A 20,339-nucleotide genomic window follows, 5' to 3' on the forward strand; every position below is an offset into this window, starting at 1 on the left:
ACCTGCTGGGGAGGGTGCTGGACATCTCGGTGGGCTCTACAACATTGTCGGACCATACCCCCCTGTCCATATCGCGTGGGGCTGTGGAAATGGCGCTACCCTGTTTCCCTTTTCAAGGACCCTGTACTGGCCTGCAAAATTGAGGAGGAAATAGCTTGCTTCTTTGTTGAAAATCCCAAAGGGGATACAACGCCACAAGTCAGGTGGGATGCCTTTAAAGTCACCATGCGGGGCTCTATTATAGGAATCAAGGCGAGACGCGACAAGGAGCTGAGATTGGAGGAGGTGCGCCTAGAGGAAGCTTTAAGGGGGATAATGGGCAAAATCAGTCTCAGGCCACCAAAAGGGAGTATAGAGTAGTGCGTAGCCAAGTAGACTTGATCCAGACTCGGGCAGTGGGGTGGAGTCTGCTGTATCTCCGGCAGAAATATTACATCAAAGCCAATAAGGCCGACCGACTGCTCTCGAGAATGCTCCGAAAGGAGCAGACAGGGAAGATAATAACCAAGATCAAGGTGTGGGTGGGAGCACTACCACCAATACTGATGACATCCTGAGGGAATTCTCTAGTTTCTATTCCGCCTTGTATTCGTCTGAAGCCCCGGAGCAGGCAGATCAACTGAAGTACCTAGATAAGGTGCATTTACCCTCCATAACACAGGAAGAGAGCGAAGCTTTGGAAAGGGATATCTCAGAGGATGAGGTAAGGGAGGCGATAAGAGATCTGCCCACTCTTAAGTCCCCAGGTCCGGATGGCTACGTGGCAGAATTTTATAAACGCCATAAGGAAGTACTTATCCCCATACTAACCAACTTATTCAATCAAATGGGTAGGGACAGCACAATTGCGCGATCTATGGAAGAGGCGAACATTGTCCACATACATAAAAAGGGTAAGGACTCAACTGAATGTTATTCCTATCGTCCCATAGCCTTAATCAATGTCGACTCCAAAATCCATGCTAAGATTTTAGCGAAGAGGCTAGACCGTCTAGTACCGAAACTGGTCCATCCGGACCAATCAGGATTTGTTAGAGGCTGACAAACCAGCGATACGTTAGGAGGCTGGCCCACCTGGTGGAGAAGGCTCACAAACGAGGAATCCCTGCTCTCCTCATGGCAATAGACGCAGAGAAAGCGTTTGATCGGGTGGAGTGGGGATTCCTTTTCGCAGCTATGCTGCGGATGGGCTTTGGGCCCAAATTCATGGATAGGATCAGAGCTAATTACAGAAGCCCGACCCTCAGACTGGTGGTGAACGGCCAACTGTCGGAGTCGATACGTGTCGAAAGGGGAACCAAACAGGGATGCCCACTCTCCCTGATTTTGTATGCGCTCCATCTGGAACCGTTCCTCGAGGCGGTACGTTCTAACCACCTAATAACAGGAATCCCCTTCGCAGGGGAATCGCATAAAATTGCAGCCTTTGCTGACGATGTAATACTCTCGCTTACCTGTTCAAGTTTGCCCATACCGGCACTTGAGGTGGAATTGGCGCATTTTGGGAGCATGGTGGGTTTGAGAGTCAATCCCTCCAAAACCGAAATTCTCAATTTCACTCTATCGACCCCAGCATTAGGCGACTTGAAGGCCACCTCTCCCTATAGAGCACTCCATTACCTACCTGGGAATAAAACTGACCTCAAAATTGGAACACCTTTACCACGCAAATTACCTGCCCCTACTGGAGAAACTTAAGAATAAGTTAATAGATTGGGGGCCCCCAGGGATTTCATGGTTGGGGCGTATCAACACCCTAAAAATGACAGTTCTCCCAAAGCTCTTGTATAATTTTGACGTCTTGCCGGTGCATGTTCCCCCATCTTTTTTCAGGTCTCGGAACAAAATCACTAGCAGGTTTGTGTGGGCTAACAAACCCCCAAGGATAGCGCTCAAGGTGATGCGAACCCCTACTGCTCGGGGGGGCTTGGGGTTACCCGACTTTAGGGTTTATTATAGGGCGGTATAGTTGAAGGTACTTCGGGATTGGCAGAAGAACGATCAGGGTAGAGGGCTATGGATAGGGCAGGATTGGCAGAAGAACGATCAGGGTAGAGGGCTATGGATAGGGCGGTATTGGCAGAAGAACGATCAGGGTAGAGGGCTATGGATAGGGCGGTATTGGATGAGGACCTCGAAGGGGTTCTGTGGAAGCCGAATCGCGATAGGCCGATTAGGATGCACTGCAGTGTGATCCTGGTCCAGGTGGGCCGTACCTGGGACAAGGGGGTACAACTGGCCCATCTAACGACGCATCCATCCCCCTATATACCTCTTTTTACTAATCTGCAGTTTACCCCGGGTCACAACACATCCGCATTTCAAGCATGGCACCAGGGGGGGATGTAGAGTGGTATGGGACATGTATGGGGGGGACAGGTCAAGCCCTTTGACCAGTGTAAACTAGACTTCACCATGGGAGAGGGGGAAAGATTTCGTTACTGCCATCTAAGTCATTGGCTCAGTTACCCTTCGGTAAGGCAAGCGGTGACCCGGCAACTTACCCCCTTCGAAAAGTTCCTTAGTAGGGAATCGGGAGACAAGCATCTGATCGCAGACTTATATAGGCTTATGAAGGCCGTTCAGGATCCTCCAGCACGTGCCTATATCAAGGCCTGGGAGTCTGCTACCGGAACTACCCTAGGGGACGAGGAGTGGGGTTGGTTGTGGAGACAGATACCCAGGCTGACGAGGTCTCTCCAAATAAGGGAGATGTGGCTGAAGCTCCTTACTCAGTGGCACTTGACTCCTACCAAGCTTCATAGAATCTACCCCGGGACCTCCCCCCTATGCTGGAGAGAATGCGGCACAGAGGGCTCTTGGGAGCATATATGGTGGGAGTGCCCGTCAATCGTGAACTATTGGGCTGGGATTCCAGAAGCGCTTAATCAGGTATTGGGGCTGGAGCTTGGGAATAACATTGGCTTTGCAGTGCTGGGGTTGGGGGTGTCCTTAGCGGCGATTAAGAGCAAGGCGGGCCGTAAGCTCTATGTAATTATGATGATGGCTGCAGCAGTGGTACTGGCCCACAGGTGGAAAACAAAGGACCCTCCCCACGATCACGAATGGGTGGCTAAGCTTTGGAACTTGCTGGCTCTTGAGTGGCTTACCTACTCAATTCAAGGTCAACATCACAGGCTTAGGGCGGACTGGGCAGTCGTTTTGGAATACCTGTTGGATGGCCCAGCGAACGCTGGAACATTAGACTACTCTCAGGCCCGGAGTTGGGGGGAGGTGGGGGAAAGGGGTGTTGGGGTTCATTGTTATATATTTGCTTGTTTAATATAAAAATGGCAATAAAATCTGAAGTAAAAAAAAAAAATAATAATAATTATTACCAATTCAAATCCTCCTTGGACATCCAGGCTTTTCTCTAGTTTTTTGGTCACGCTTTTATTGGTTTTTTAACAACAATGCAATGTACAGACTCGTATATTCTTCACATGACTGAGGATGTCTGTTCATCCCGTAACCCCCCCAATTCCTCCCATCCTCGACCCTGCCTATTCCACTCTCATTATCTATTAAGTTAGCATGCAACAGTCTGCAAACCTTATAATGTGTAGTTCCTAGTCCCCCGGTTGTTACTGTGCTTGTTCCTCCTCATTGGCACCTTTGTGCGCAGAGGCTGTCAATTCCTGTAACATATGTTTCCAGGAATCTAAATTTACATTTTTTTCACTTTGGCTTGACGGGCCGCCTTTTTCCACTCTGCGGTTTCTGCCAGTGTCCATTTCTGGACAGCTTCTCACCACTGGCGCACCTCCTGGGCCTTTGCGAGCATTCCAACCCATTGCTATCCTTCGCATCGCCAGGATATATGCCAAATCTTTCAACTTACTGACATGACTTGTTTGCTTTGGTCTAACAAAGCTCCCAAGCAAGCAGGCAGTGGGGGTTCTGACGTCTAATGTTATACCTGATTTGGCCAAGGCCTGGGCTATCTCTTGCCAGTATTTTCTGATCATTGTGCAGGCCCAAAACATGTGCACTAGGTCGGCATTAATCAGTCCGCATTTCGGGCACTGTTGTTCCTGTGCTTTACTGAATTTGGCTATTTTCATCAGGGTTAGATAAGCCCTATGAGTTACGTACAATTGGATTAGCTGTAGCATAGGGTTTCTAGACACTTCTTATGATAAGCCATCGCTCTACCCCAACATTCGTCTATCAATTGTTCCTGTAAATCCGCTTCCCAGTTATGCCTGTTCTGCACCAGCATCTGCCCAGGTCTCGACATCAACGTCTCATATATTCTCGATACAGCGTGCCCACCCTCTGAAATATCGTAGAGTGTCTCATCCTCCTGCAGTACAGTGTCTGTCCCCGGCCATTTCTGCTTAAGACGCGTGAGAAGTGTAGTGTGGATGATATGTTGGCCCCTTTGTACAACTGTTTATAGGGCAAGTACATTGAAGTTAATTGGTCTACCCTCCCATAGCACATCTCTCACCGTCACCACTCCCACGGATTCCCAATACTTTCTCATGTTCAGTCTTAATTGTGCACCCTCCGGCTTCAATGTCACCAATGGAATCTGGGGGGGGATAAGGTTTTTCTTTCCCTAACAAACGATAAGCCATACCATATTGTCATGCCAAACTGCAGCAGCAACTGAGGTTGTGGGTCTCGCAGCGCTACAGTCCATATCGCCTCTTTTAGAAAAAATGGTGCACATACTGCCTGTAGTAGTTGAGTGTCTTGGTCTGTTCATCAGACAGCCAGTTTGTGACGAATTGGAGTTGACTTGCCACAAAATATGCTTCAAATTTTGGCACTTCTATATCCCCTTGATCATACAGGCTCTGCAACTTCGTTAGTGCCATCCTGCTTCTCAAGTTATGCCATAGAAATTCCCGACATATGGTATCAATTTTCCTAAAAAAATACTTTAGGTAGTCGTACGGGACATTTGTGAAGTAATTAAGTAGCCTCGGGAGCACTACCATCTTCAATAGTGCAGTTCTCCCCATTAGTGAGAGTGGCAACTTAACCCAGAAGCCCATACATTTCCTGATCTTATCTACCGCTTTTAGTGTATTCTGTATGTGCAACTGTCTTAGGATCGTGAAAAATGTCTACCCCTAGGTATCGGAATGTGCTAACCTCCCATTTAATCAGTGGCACCAGCAATGTGTTCGCGGGTTTCCCTCTTTACCCTCCCAGGGAAAAAAAACAAGACATCTGCGCATTGATCGTGATACCAGACAGGTCTACATACCACTTGAACACATCGAGCATATACTGCAACTTTGATTCTGGGTGTTGTAGGTATAGAAGCATATCATCCGCATATAGAGAAATCAGGTTCCTACTGCCCTGAGTGGTTATACCTGCATCTTGACATTCTTTTTGGAGATATACCGCTAATGGTTCCAAAGCTAAAATAAATAACATGGGAGACCATGGGCAACCTTGCTGTGTGCCTTTACTATACTATACTATATAACAAACGTACCCATTTAATGTAGGTAGGCCTTATATCAAAGCTTTTCAATACCGGCAGAAGCCAGGGCCATCTGACCGAGTCAAATGCCTTGACTGCGTCAAGCGAGGCCACAGCTAAAAGCTGTGCGCTTCCTTGGGGTATTTGGTCTATAATATGGTGTAACCTCCTAAGGTTACATGTTATGTTCCTGTCTGGTACATACCCAGACTGGTCTGTATCCGCAGTCAGCATCCGGCTTGAGTAGCGGGATAATAATGGACTCTTTCAATGACCTCGGCAGAGTGCCCATGTCTAACGCATCAGTAAGCATGGCTAGCAGTGGGGGGGGTGGGGCGGGGGTGGGGGTGACATCGACCATAAATTCTTTATAAAATTCACTGGGTAATCCGTCTACTCCAGGGGTTTTACCGTGAGGCAACCTTCTTTACAGTGTGTTCTAATTCCTCTATGGTTATGGGGGCTTCCAACCTATCTGCGGCCTCTGCGTCCAATATCGAGAGTTCTATCTGTGCAAGCATGTCCTCTGTTTTGGACAACCGGAGTTATTGATATCTCTGCATACAGCTCCCTGTAGTAATCATGAAAACATTTATTTATGCCTTCTTGTGTCCCGCACTCCGCTCCATCCTCCCTTACTATCACTCTTATCACATCACACTTAGATTCACTCTTCCACCAGGCCAGCAATTGTCCTGGCTTATCTCCTTCGGCATGTTGTCTTTCTACATATTTCGTATAACTAAGCATGCCTAACCGTCTTCAGTGCTCTAGACATTCTTGCTGCAGCCGGATGACTTCCTTGGCTCGCTTCTTGGTCCTGTCCCCTGAGCATTCTATGGCTTCTAACTTAGCGTCTGCCTTGTGTATGTCCCTTTCTATCGTGTTTTGCATTTCTTTTGTTTTAGCTATCGCTGTCCCCCTAGTTACTACTTTGAAGGCTTCCCATAATGTACCCGCAGATCCTACACTTCCTGTGTTATGTTTAAAGTATTCCTTCATTCCTTCTGTAAGGTGTTCTTGGAATGCTGCTTCTCTCAGGGATTCGACTTGTTGCCTCCATGTTGGGATGCGTGCCCTAGGGGGGAGGTTCTGCCATGTGACCATCAAGGGGGCATGGTTGATAGTACCTGTGCTTTATAGTCAGCCCTGTTAAATTCATTGATGGTCTCTTCCCCTGTAAAAATAGAATCTAGTCTAGTGTATAGATCTTGTGGGGCAGTGTAATGTGAATATCCTTGGGACTGTGGGTGAAGCGTCCTCCAAATATCTGCCAATTTGAATGCCCGTAACAGTGTATTCATTGCCTTAGCAGGGGGGCTGGATGCACAAATTTGTCGTCCGATCTATCCATCGCCGGGTTAAGTGCGCAATTAAAATCACCACCCCATATTAATGTGCCATCCCTGTATGGGCTGATTCGGGGATATAGCGAACGAAAATAAGCTGCTGTATCCTGGTTAGGTGCGTAAGTGTTTGATACAGATTTCTGGACCTTCCACCAGCCCCTGTACTACTACTCATCATCGTCCATAAATGCCGCTCCAATGACGCACCCAAATACCTGGCAGACAAGTTCCACAATCACACATCTACTAGACCGCCATACTCGGATTGCCTTTCCATTCCCAAATTCTCCCTAAAAAAAGCAGGTGGCGCCAGCTTCCCGGTCCTAGCTGCCACACTATGGAACGCTATGCATCTAACCCTTAGAGCAGCACCCTACTTTTGGACTTTTAGAGCCAATACTAAAACATGGCTTTCCAACAAAAATTCTGCTTAATGTACTTCTTCTCCGCATGTCCTTGTCAACCATCTTGTAACCTGGTCTACTACACTTAATGTTGTTATTTCACAGTCTGTATTGTATATTTTTGCCATGTTGTAACTGTCTCTAAGTCTCCGGCGCCCGGCTACCCCAGGGTTCGGTGCGCGGTACAAATAAAGAAACTAAACTAAACTATCCTTCTGCCTTCTTTATCTTTAAAGGTCTTGTGGGGTTCTGAATGGGACCGATGGCACCACTCATATCAATACTCCTCTAGCATATGCCCAATATGACAACCTAGCGTTGTCACTCAATTTTTTGGCTAGGGCGATTTGTTTCTCCTGTGAGGTGTGTTTCTTGGAGGAGTGCTATGTCAGTGTTTTGTCAACATTATTCTATTACGTTTAATATAGCTGTTCAGGCCCCTGACATTCCAGGACATTATTTTATGGTCCCCCATCGCATGTGAAGATTCCGACATCAACAGTCTGCACATATTATACATTCCCTGTGTGGATCTATAGGCTAATGCCCAACTAAACACCCAAACTCCCCTACCCACAACAATTGCCCAGCTCAATACCTTGTGATCAGGCATCCCCACTTCTCACTCCCGACCCAGTTGCTTGCCCTGGTGCCTGGAGTACAGCAATCGGATACGTAACCGCTAGTATCCGAAGAAAAAATCCAGTTTTAGGTGGAGGACTCTTTTTTGCAATTTGTGCCTAGATGGGCACTACGTTGCTGGCGCCTGTGTACTGCAAAGCTTCAGTGCCTGTATCTCGTATGTTCCAAGGTCTCGTTCACATATAGTCTGCTGACTGTACTCGTCTGTTTCTTACAGTAACGCCACGGTCCGCTAGCATGCGTTGCCTTCTTCGCTTGTCCGGTCGTCCCCTCCGGTTGGCAAGTTTTCAGTGTACATCCACTTAGGCACTTCTTCAGGAGTATCAAAAAAGTTGTGTGTATGATTTTCAGTCTGGCTGGGTAAAGTAGCATATATATAAGATTCACCTCTCGCAGCCTTTTCTTGACCGATGTGAAGTGCATCCTCTGTTTTTATACTTGTAAAGTGTAGTCCGGTATGCAGTAATGTTGGCTGATGTGTGCTGATCGGTGCATTTGCGGTCTTAGTAAACGTGTCTTTTGTGGACTGCTTCGCCTTGTTCTTGTGGGTCTTGGACGCCATACTCGCTGTGTCGATGCTGTTTCTACCGTCTTTTCAGGCTTGTGCTTTTCCCGCTACTCTGTCCACAGAACCCTGTCGTTGCCGGATGATCTTAGCTTGCTTAATGTCTAGACGTCCGATCTGGCTTAATTGTTGGGCGAATGCTGCTTACTGCGTTACCAGGCTTTGGTACTGGTGCCTGGCCATCTATAGCCTGTGCAGCTGTTAAATTACCACCTTCAGTTCAAACCCTGCAGCTTGTTCCGGTGTGCCCAATGGGAGGTGGCCCTTGTGTGACTGATGCAGCACGGTTGGAATGTCTAGTATGTTTACCCTTGAGCTAGCCAACTTCCACCAGCATGCTCCTTTGTGTACATGTGCCCATTAGTAAGTGCTTCCTTATAGTATTTCATTCAGGACCTCCTGTACTTGTGGAGGCTGGCATTCAGGTCTACTGTCCCCTTTACTGTGGCCACTTTGGGCTTTGCATGGGTTAAACTCTGCGCATTGCGTCTTGCCGCTAATGTATGTGAATGTACTTAGTATATTTCACCTTTTTGGGCTACCTTCCAGACCTTCCTACTTGCCCGGGTCCACACTTATTAACGTAGCTCCGCTACTTTATGGTGCACAAATCTGCCATTTTTCTTCCTATCAGGCCTCTGACCTTGTTCTTTATATTGTATGCTTTACATACATGCCAAATTCTTTATCTTCTGTGCGGGTCCTTGCTCCTGGGCCGTGTTTGTATGGATGTGGACAGCATTTCTTCTGTGCGGTACGCCTTCCGGCAAATAGAGTGATGTGTCTACATACTTATCTCAGACATCTGTGTCTTGGGCCGGCTCCTGCTTACATCTGCTCTGTAAACGGGCCTGAATGTGGGTTTTGGATACAGGGATGGGAAGGGGATCTGGGGAAACCAGTGTGCTCACTGGCGCTGCTCTACTTTATGTTCATTAATGTCCACTCGGCACCCGAGCTTCCATTGCTTGTGCCAGAGAGGTTTATTTACACTTGGGGGCCCTGCTGTCAGCCCCCGGCCCGATGGTATGTCCACGGCCCCACCCGTACCTCCTCCGCTGCCTCGGATGGTCCTGTCCTCTGATGTGGCACAGCTTCTCACAGCGCGACGTGCAGCCCACTCCACGCCGGTGCCCTGAAATCCAAGTCCCGACACGATGTGGACCTAACACAGGATCCCGTCTGGCCGCAGTGGTCTGTGGCTGCTGCTCCTCACCTCAATACGCTTCTGAGCACTCGGCATATCCTGGTCTCATCTCCGTGGCATCCACCATTTTAGTTGCCCGACCCTCACTCGGTTACACACTTCTGTCGGCTTGTTCTCCACGATCCCTTGCTGCTACTCCTTATTCGGTACTCCACGCTGTGTGGCATCCTTTATGTGCATAATGTTAAAATTATAGGCAGCTACACGCACCGTGTCATGTGTTACAGGCACAGATAATTTTGGATTAGCAGGAGCTTCAGGAATCCCGTCCTCACTGCATGGCTACTTAGCCATAGTCACCCCCACCCCCCAGGCTTTTCTCTAGTTAAGGTTGTGGGTTTCCCTTTCCCAATAGTTCAGCTCGTTCAGCTTCAAAATTACAATCAACTCAAATCTCCTGGCTTTCAAAACAGTTCCAGGTCAACTCCTTAATCATTCAGTTTTTCAATAGGTCACAGAGGTTGTTTTCTTCCTGCATTATCATTCACTTCAGCAACTGTGGCAAAATTACAAGCTTCTTTACACTTGCTTTCCTCGTCTCTTTTCACGTAGGGGTCACTCAGTCTAGGCGCAGTTGTCGGACCACACGGTCCACCCATTACAGGTCATGCAACCGATAACCCTAAGCACTTTATGATTCTGTACTCTTCAATCCTTCGCCAACACAGACTTTCTCTCTATACACCTGTGCTCCTAGCCAACATTTATTTCATATTCTCCTTGCCAGTCTATTTGGCTTTGCTACAACGTGTATCTCACACAACTCTTCACGCTGTGGTGTTCACCCTTCCCCACCACCTTGCTTTCACTTTGATTCAGAAGTGATCATCCTGTGCTTTTGAGCTCATGCTGTATTCAAATCTGCACATCATATCTCTGTTAGTACGGTATTCAATATTGTTTGTTGCACTCTCAAACCTACTTATAATATTTTGCAGTTTGTTCGGCATTCAAAAACCCTGGGTTTGTTCTTCCATGTGAATTGTAATCGTTTTCAGTTCATTCGGCATTTCGACATGCCTATTTTCAGCCCCTGGAGCTAATGTGAGTGACTTCAAAGCTTCCTCTCGCTCTGCCTTTGCCTTGCGGGAGCTTCAGCGAGCCGCGCTCGCCGTCCTGTCTTGCAGCGCATAGCTCCGCTCTTCCTCAGTGGAAGCCACCAGCAGCATGGCTTCTGTCTCCCAGCTCCTGCTGGGGACACCAGGCAAGGAGGAGAGCAGGCTTCTCAAACCTCTCACGGCCAGCCACCTGTCTCTTTCACACTCCTGCTCAGCACGGCTTCCCTCCAGCCTGTTTCTCCCCAGCCCGCTCCACTTCTGTAAGCCACGTTCCTCTCCCCGTCTCTCACCTGGCTCCCATGGCTATCTCATTTTGTACACATGACATGTGAATGGTAAAAGGGTTGCGTGTGCGAGTCCTTTGCCTCAATTGCCTGACCATGGTTAAGCCTATTAGCTGGACATGCCTGGCTATTACAATTTAACTCCTACATAGCACCCTTCCCCGCCTCAGTACCAAAGTGGTGTGAATGAATGGAAGTGTACCTAGCTCTCGGTTGTTTCCTCCTCGTTTTGGTACTGGGCTGATATTTATCTGTATTAACAAGAGGTGGTTCATATGCGTTTATCCCGCTCAAATGAGGGGGTGGCATACTAGTTGATCCCTCCCTCGTCCCAGTATAATAAAGGCGTTTCTGAGGGTCAGTTTCAAAGGAAGAAAAGCTGAAAGGTTGACAGTAACCTCCAAAGGCTGTTGGGACAGACAGTTCATTGTGGAAAGGGAATGGGGAATACCATGTCTCACCCAAGGACGGCCTCTCCCCACTCCCCAGGTCCCCTCGAGTCAGGCGATCCTCCCTCGAATATCCAACCCTTGGGTCAGGATCCAAAAGCTATGGCCTTTCCTTGCCCATCTCGGCACAGGATCCTGGGGGAAAATAAGTGAGGATGCCCTCAGCTCATTCACACTGGGCTTTGAGGGTGAATGGACAGATGAACATATGAGGTGCAAAGTCAGGAGAGCCTCAACAGATTTTGAGACAGTGCTTTGGTAGGTACCTATCCATAGGGGGTACACTCTGAAAGCTTCTTTTTTTATATATCAAATCAAAATCAACTTTATTTCAAATTATCCATTGAAGCTTACAATTCCATATAATAGTAGAAATGATTGCATGCAATGTCAATATTTCCCATTTAGCAGTCACAAATGTTGTAAAGGTACCAAAACTAGAGAGCGACAGAGTGATTTTAAATGTACATCTGAATGGGTAAAAGGCTTGCAGAGCAAAATCCCCAATATGAATTGTGATCAAATATTTGATGCAGTGTTTCAGGGAATTTATCCATACATCTTTGCCCTCAATGTCAGGACTGGTTTTCCCTAAACCAGAGTAGATTGGAAACATGCTTGGTACATTCAAACCACATTGTTAAGAGGGATAAGAACCACTTTCTAGAATCGTAGCCCAGAATAAAAGATTGGGGCGCTGACTGATTTGGGGTGCAACCAAGCCTCATTTGCATGTCTTTCCCCTTCTGTAATGGCTTGGCAGGCTGAAAAACAATGGTCTGGAGGGTTGCCCAGAGCTGTGCCTGTGGTTATGATTAATTCAAAACCGTCCAGCCATCACCTTTTTGTTTTGTGCTGACTAGACTATCCAGTAGTCAACATAGGCCAGTTTAGATGCTCTGTGCTGAGAAGTGATGCACCCCTCCGTGTCCTTCTACTTTCTTTTGTGTTGTCTTTTTTTTTGTCTCATTTTTATAATGTGTGGGCACATCTTTCCGAAATGTGGTAATGGACAGGATGAGGTATAAAGGAACAGCGCTAAAACATATCATGTTATGTGTACAGATCTGCTCTTGTATGTGAAATATTTCCCTTAAGACACTACTCTAACAGAAAATGTCAACAAAAAGATATTTGCTAAAAAGGGTGCACTTCTATCCTGACTGAGCCTCTACTATGAAATAGACTGACCTTAGTGACAGAAGGGATGAAGGGGCAGGTCCACATCACCAAATGATGGGGGTGCCTCTACCCTCCCCAACCCTATCCCTGAATTGTTGTCTGATCCTATAAAATGCTGTCTGGGGATAAGAGTGCTGTGGAAGGCAAGCACAGTCGTGTCCTTCTGTCCTGCTCCCTCCCCCGTCCTGCCGCTAACATTACATATTTGGCTAACAATTTGAAAGTCTGTTTGTGTCTGACTATTGAATAATACTTTTTGATTACTGCACCAGTATTCTGCACCAGCTGTGATTGCCATAAATAATTACTAAAATTCACAACACGTCTTGCGTGTCAAACGGATAAATACATACCTGCATTTTTTTCCAGGGAATGTATTATCAGATTGGAGATGTTGTCTCAGTGATTGATGAGCAGGATGGACAAGCATACTATGCACAGATTAGGGGTTTTATTCAGGATCAATACTGCGAAAAGAGTGCAGCATTAACCTGGCTCATTCCTACTTTATCCAGCCCGAAAGACAGATTTGATCCTGCATCCTACATCATAGGTATCGTACAGCATTTAATTTGCTTTCACTCGACATAAAAATGTACATTGCTGTCTTTACTTGTATTTCTCCTTTGTACACGATTTAGTAAATATTGTGGGAAAGAGATTATAGGTGCACTTTTAAAATAAAATAAAAGGTCCAAAGTTGTGTCGGAGGGGGAAGTTATTTTTAATATGCCTGTGACCCTGTTCCCTTTCCTCCTTAATGTGTGACGTTCCTACCAATGTGAAAGGGACCAGAGTGATTTTGGCCCTACCAAAAATGTATTTTCCTTCCTTAATTTCCATCTGGAAGCCAGGTACATGCATGGAACCACATTTGGTTTCGCCCACTAGTCCTTTTCTCAGCACCAATGGGACTGGGCGATTGTAGCCCACCTGTGTTTTTTTCCCCTGCTCTTTTTTTTTGTCCTTCGTTAATGATGTTTTTTATTTTCCTTTTTTGGTTCCCAGCCAGGGCATCAAGTTCTCGAAGCTTTGGTCTGGTCAAAAAGAGTTTTCTTTATGCTCGTCTTCTGACTACATTTCTCGGTTCCCTTCCCACACTCCTTGTGTTGGGAGTGCTTCGGGTTGGACTGCCTATGGGCCACGTGCCATTATTGCAACGTTCTGTTAGTCAGAACCCTTGCTCAAAGCGAGGGGTGCAGCAAAATTTCTCTGGCACACTTACTGGAGTTCATCGATGAGAAGAGAATGTGCTAGCTAAGTCACCTTGTTTTTAGGACACCCTTGGCCATTAATTTCTTTCTGAGGGCAGCTGGTGTCAGAAGGGACTGTTTTGGTACTTGCATTTCTGTGTATGCACCTCTGGGGTCTGCGCTGGGACTCCCCTGGGACAAAGGTCAAAGAACAGTTGCTCCTGTTTTAGGGTCTAATACTGACAGTCACCGGGCGCTGCTGAGCAGCTGTCAAATGGCTGCCTAATAGAAGAGCTCTGTATACACTGCAACGGAACTCCTGCATAGTGGCGGCAATATCGTGCAAAGCACCTAAAGAACTGGCCCGCTTGAGTCCAACGAAGGTGGGGCACAACCATCCCCTGTTCAATCCGAGACAGTGCTGGAGGAAACCCGCTGTGCCATTATGAAACTTGGCCAAGGCGTTGTGTGAAGCCGCCACACCTCCATAATCATCAATGCAGCGTACCGAAGAGGGAACATCAGGTGGGCAGAAAACACTCTTACTTCTCGATGCGTCGGCCTGTAGTGCGGCCTGACTCTCTGTGCCCCTGACATGACTGGAGTCAGCAACACACCCGCACTACACCCCCCCCCCCGACCCGGCGGCAATGCGCACATCCCGGCAGCTGCACCATGCCCGCTGGCAGTGGAGTAACTTTGCTGAAAATGTTGGGGGGGGGGCATGACATCTGACAAAAAGGTGCCCCTGCCAAATAAATGGGGCCAAAATGGTGTGCCATGAAAGTTGAAATTTGGCAGATCGCTGTACTCATTGCTGTACTCTGCCCGCCCCCGGCGGCCATACCTGCAGAGCTTCAGTTGGCAGACCATTATTTTATATATCCCCGACTATCCCTCTCCACGGCTCTGCTCCATCGCGGTATCCTTCCCACACCAGATGGCGGAAGGCGGACCACACGCAGACCTTGCACTGGTGTTGGCAACGGCGTGTGCACACCTGCGCAGCTGTAACGCTAAAAACTGGATCCTCGCCACGCAGGGCGCCTACAACAACGTACACAGCCATATTGGCGGTGAGTGCCCCTGTTGGGCAAGCCCGCCTGCTGCATCTCCTGGTACAACTGAAGGGCCCCCCGGCCACCCTGTGCACTGGTCCCCCTTCCGCTTCAGCAACCCAAAGGGGGCTTACTGAATTAACCAGCCTGGGTCCGAATTCTGTGTTGGACTGGCATACTCCCTGCGTCAAAGGTAGCTGTCATGTGACCAGGGAATACTGCAACCAGCGGCCTGAGTACACTCCTGCCCAGCTGCGGCACCCTGGTCCACTACTATCCTGTGCCAAAGCACAGCCTGCTCCACCTATCCACCGGCCTGGAGTGGCACCCTGCACCTACTGATAGGTTATATGGGTACTGAAGCGCACTGGTCGCGAGCTGATGACCCCTGGCTTTAAATCATGGGTGCTCCTATCCGGCTGGACCCTCCTCCACACGACTGCTATGACTAGTGGTGCATGCAGTGGCAAAATACTGGGAGCAATGGCTAAATTTGCAAAGGCTGCCCCGCGTGATGCTCCTGGACCATCTACCGGTCCCAACCACAGACCGTTTTCAGCCCTTCATCGCGTTATCCCAGACCTTACACACTTGATGGAAGCCATGGCTAAAGGATTTGCAGCTGTCCACGAAAAGCTGGATGACATTCCAGCTAATGTAGCGTCAATGCGCTCACAGCTAGCCAAGGAATCCGGGTATATTATGGAGGTGGAGACGAGGATTGGGGTGACTGAAGACGCAGTGCAAGGGCTTCAAAACAGTTACATCCTTGGTGACAGAGATTAAAATGAGAAATGGGAGACCACCAGGGGGGCGCAGATGGAATGGCTGCCTGAGCCTTCGTTTCCCCCTGCAGGTGTGAAAATTGCAGTGAATTACTACCTCATAAAGTAAACTTAATGCCATTAGAACAGCCCGCTTTGCTCTTAAACACCTAGGGCACATCACATTGAAGTTTCAAGAGAAACCGCGACCCAGAACAGGAAGAACGAGTATAGCTGGTTAATCAGTGTTGCGGAGCCACAGCGTGACTAAAATGGCAGTTCCCGGCTGTAAATGATACGAAGGTGAAGCACTCCTAAAGCAAACCATCCGGGCCCACAAGAAGGAGCGGACCCTCCGAGGATCATCAGGTCGGAGCGAGGGCACTGCGCCCGACCCGGGCGGCGCACACGGTAAAAGGTGGGCAAAGGCAAAAAGAGTGGACTCCCTTTCAGGCGAGCGGCGCTCTGAACACACCTATGGGGGTGCGCACGATGGGTCCCGGGGCACTCTGAGCTGCCCCCCCACGGAGCCTCCCCAACACAGCACACGACGAGATAAGGTGCTGCTCCTTCTCGGGGGCAACCGAGGCCTTTTGGCTGCAATTGCCCTGCGGCTCAGCACAGCACCCGCGTTCTGCATATCAATGAGCAGGCCCGCTCCTCTGCCTAACCCACACTCACAGGGCAGAGCATGCCACTACTTGCCAGTACCCCGTGGTGCCTCCGGTGCTCCAAGAGCTGCCGATGGCACAAGCCACCACGGCGGGGCCCTCTGTCACCGCCACCAGCTCTACGACCTCCTCAGATTGATGCTGGAATTAAAGGGATTCCCTCACGCCAACGCTCCACATAAACCGACCGCCAACAGGCAGCCCCCCGCACAAGCAGCAGTGCTGCAACCTCTGCTCCCCACCCCTATGTGAAACACACAAAGAAGGCAACATCGCCACTGCGCCCTACATGCTCCGTGGAGCAGAGGAGTTAGCAAGAGTAAACGTGACTCCAGGGACTTGAGTAGCTGGTTCTCCCTAAGAGCGGGAACTGGTGCTCTAGCAGTCACAAGTGGCCCCAAAACGCCATAAGGGGTCGCAACACTCACCACCACACTCGGGCACATCGTCAGGACTGACTGGGATCATCACCCTGCCTCCCAACTTTGTACCAACAGCCCGCGCATCCCACAGTACGACCACAAGCTCCCACCAGGCACAGTGAGAGAGGGCCTGAGCACAAGACCACAAAAAGTGTGCCCACAAGAAATCAAGAGAGGGGAAGGCTATCTCCAAGAGGCAAAGAAGGGCAATTGGAAACCTGTGGGGGCATGGTGGACCCCCAGTCTGGGGAACTGCCAGAGCCGCAGTCCACACCAGATCGAACTGCAGGACACTGTGCACCATACATTGCCGCGTCCCAGTGGCCCACATCTCTAATCCCCACTGCTTCCCATAAATACACTACCCAGGCTTCAAAGCCAGTTCCCTCCTGTGCCAGGCGTTCCTGGATCCGTGCACCGTGCGCAGGCTGCGATCGTTCAGCCATTGCCCAAAACCATGGAACAAGAAGAGGTCCAGAGCTCCACAGAGTTTCTGGGGAATGATTGCGATAGTGTCACGAAATCGGATATCCGCTTGCTGTTGGGGGAAATCCATTCCATCAAAACTAGCCTAACAGACTGTCATAGACCTACAGGTGCGAATGGCCAAGATGGAAGATCAAATGGAAGCCGTGGAGCACAATCAGCAGTCCACAGACATCACAATCACAACAATGACGTATGAGGCTAGACTCCAGGATCTGGAGCAAAAAGAGCGTGACCTGCAACTCAAACTCGATGACTTGGAAAACCGGGGGAGGCCGACCAATATCCGCATTATGGGCCTTGAAGAGAAACGGGGAGAGATGCCTGCAGGCCTAGAGATCAAAATAAAAGCACTGATAACATCCCTCTTCAGGGCGTCCCCCCACTCCACCACTCTGGAGTACGATAGGATCCACAGAGCGGGTGGACCACCGAAAGGCCCGCGCTCCGTCCTGGTGAAATGCCCCTATTACAAACAGAGGCAAGAGATTCTGTAGAAAGCCAGAAACCACGAGCCCATAGATTTCGAAGGATCGAGTGTCAAACTGTATCAGGATCTCTCCGCCACCACACTAAACTTGAGGATGAGTTGTCGCCCCCTAACAACGTGGCTGCAGAAGCGTCGGGTCCGGTACCGATGGGGCCACTCCTTTTCACTGAGCTTCGAATATGAAGGGGAAAACTTTAGAATGACTTCAGAGGATGAAGCTAAAAGGCCCCTAGAACACCTACAAGCAAGCACAGCGAGCTCAGAAGTAGAAGTATCCAGAAAAATCATGGGCCTGTCGCAGAAGAGCTTCCCGATGTCACCTAGAAGGGGGCGAGCTCCCGCAAAGTGGAAATACAAAAGGCTCAACATCCCATGACAAAACGACGTGTCCTTATTTCCTTGCAGCCTGGAATTGCCCGCAAGTGGGCAAAATCACTCCGGGGCACATGCCTCCATCAGTGGGGGACACCCAAATGGTGAACGAACCGAGCGAAATGTTAGCCATGAGCCGCTAGATGCTCCAACAGAGCGGTCCTGAAACTTATGAAAATGGCACGAGTTACAGTTATGAGAGTTCTCTGCTTGTTGTTTTTCACCGTAATGCTTTAGAGGTATTAGTTTGTTGTCAAATCTGCCTGGAGAGGGGTCCCTATAGTGTGGCCCTACTGTTCGATTTTTAGGGCATCTCTATCACTGGAAAACACCTGTTATGGTTTCTTTCACGGGGAAAGGGAGTGGTGGGGACAACTCACACCAAAGGGAAGGACCACTTGTATTCCACATTATAGCACGCCACATTCACTTCATAGCCCATCACGAGACCAGTCGCTGATCAGTTGTACATTCATCACAAGAGCCTGACTGCGCTTTCCTAGCAAGAGGACACGTCATCGGCACACACTTCAGCATGGCCTCACATAAGAAAACAATGGGGTTCCTTAATGTTAAGGACCTAAACTCGCCTCACAAGCGCTCGATGCTAGCACAGCTATTCAAACTGTCGAACCTGGATGTACTGTTCGTCCAAGAAACCAAATATACCCGAGGGGAAGAACGCAACATTATAGGTGGCGACATCGGAGACACAATTTGGGCTTCGGGGACTGAGAAGAAAGGGGGAGTCGGGTTTTTGTATCGGAAGTCTATCGGCCTCCAGATACGGCATGTCTACAAACATGACCTTAGTAGATACGTGGCCATCAAGGGTACACTACGATCACACACGGTCACCTTGTGTTTGGCCTGTGCCCTCAACCAAAACCAACTGCAATTTAGTGAGTCTTTGCTAGATTTCCTTGAGGGCTGGAGAAGAGGGCACACTGGTCTGCGGAGGAGTCCTCCATATGATAGTAGACCCCGCTCGGGATTGGGAATCAATGAGGGTGCCCAACTGCCAAGCACCACTCAAGGGGAGACATTCTTAAATCAACGGAGGGAACACCATCTTATAGACACCTGGAAGGTGACACACCCAGAACGTCGGGCTTTCATTTTTTATTCTCCCCCACACTTAACCCATTTGTGTATAGACTACTTGCTGATCGGTGTGGAAAGCGAACATCTGGTGCTAGACGCCCCCATAGAGATAGTGGCATGGTCAGTCCACGAACTCTGTGTGTTGGACCTAGACCTGGGTCTGCCTAACAGCACAGAGCGGAGATGGGTGTGCAATGATTACCTTTGCAAAGACCCAGTGTTCAAAGACACAATCACTGAAGCAATCAAAACTTTTTTCGACTTAAACGACACTGATGAGATGGCACAAAAAGGCCACATTATGAGGGGTACTGATATCAGAGGTGGCTCGGTGGCACATAGAAAGAGAATCCAGCTAAAAAGGAAAACTTAAGTTGAAGGCCGAGATCGCACACCACGAGCGCAGACTTCACACTCAGAAAGCGGGAGCAGACTTAACTTTGGGTCACGTCACAATGCTTCGGGAGGAGTTGAAGGATATTTGGCAGAAAAGAGCACTAACGCCATTGAGACTGCTGAAACAGAAGTTCTATGGGAGAGGCGACAAAGCCCACACTATGCTGGCCAACCGCATGTGAAAACAGAGGGCAGACAGAGCAATTTATAAAATTAAAAGCGAGCAAGCCCAACTCCGGACCAGCCCTAGGGACATAACTGATTGCTTTTCTAGCTTTTATACTAACCTCTATAAAGCAGAAAATCAGAGCACAGTGTCTGAGATCAAAGAGTATCAGTCGAGCCTACCCCGACCCCCGATAGCACATGAACACCTAGATGCCCTCAATGCCCCAATATCGACTAAAGAGGTCAAAGACGCCATCTTCCGTCTCAAAGCCGGCTCTGCTTCCGGGTAGGACGGGTTCACCCCAGCCTTCTATAAGGCGAGCTCTAGTGCCCTCACCCCTCACTTAGCTAAACTCTTCAACTCGATACTAGAGACCGGGCAGGCCTTCCATCGTTTGCAGAGTCAAGAATAACTGTGATCCCCAAAGAGGGCAAGGACGCCTCAGAGTGCGCATCTTATCGCCCGATTTCCCTTATAAATGTGGACGTTAAACTCTACGCCAGCATCTTAGCCTCCCGGCTGGCTCTGGTTCTCCCCAGCAGATTCACCCAGACCAAGTGGGCTACATAAGAGGTAGGCAAGGGGCAGATAATGTCCGGAAAACTCTAGATCTTATGTCACATCCCGA

At 48.9% G+C, this 20,339-nt stretch overlaps 1 protein-coding gene across 2 annotated transcripts in view; it reads left to right on the forward strand.

Moving 5' to 3' along the window:
- Nucleotides 1–20,339, forward strand: part of GATAD1 (GATA zinc finger domain containing 1) — a 164,766-nt gene that overhangs the window by 90,597 nt on the left and 53,830 nt on the right. Inside the window, exon 5 of one of the 2 annotated variants that reach the window (XM_069648435.1) lies at nt 12,956–13,139. The exons of the other annotated variant lie outside the window; for it this stretch is intronic. Coding sequence (XP_069504536.1) covers nt 12,956–13,139 — 184 coding nt within the window. The remainder of the gene's footprint in view (nt 1–12,955; nt 13,140–20,339) is intronic. 2 annotated transcript variants of the gene reach the window in all.

Source organism: Ambystoma mexicanum, chromosome 2q, assembly GCF_040938575.1.
Source record: "Ambystoma mexicanum isolate Mex_15411 chromosome 2q, UKY_AmexF1_1, whole genome shotgun sequence".
NCBI classification, from domain to species: Eukaryota; Metazoa; Chordata; class Amphibia; order Caudata; family Ambystomatidae; genus Ambystoma; species Ambystoma mexicanum.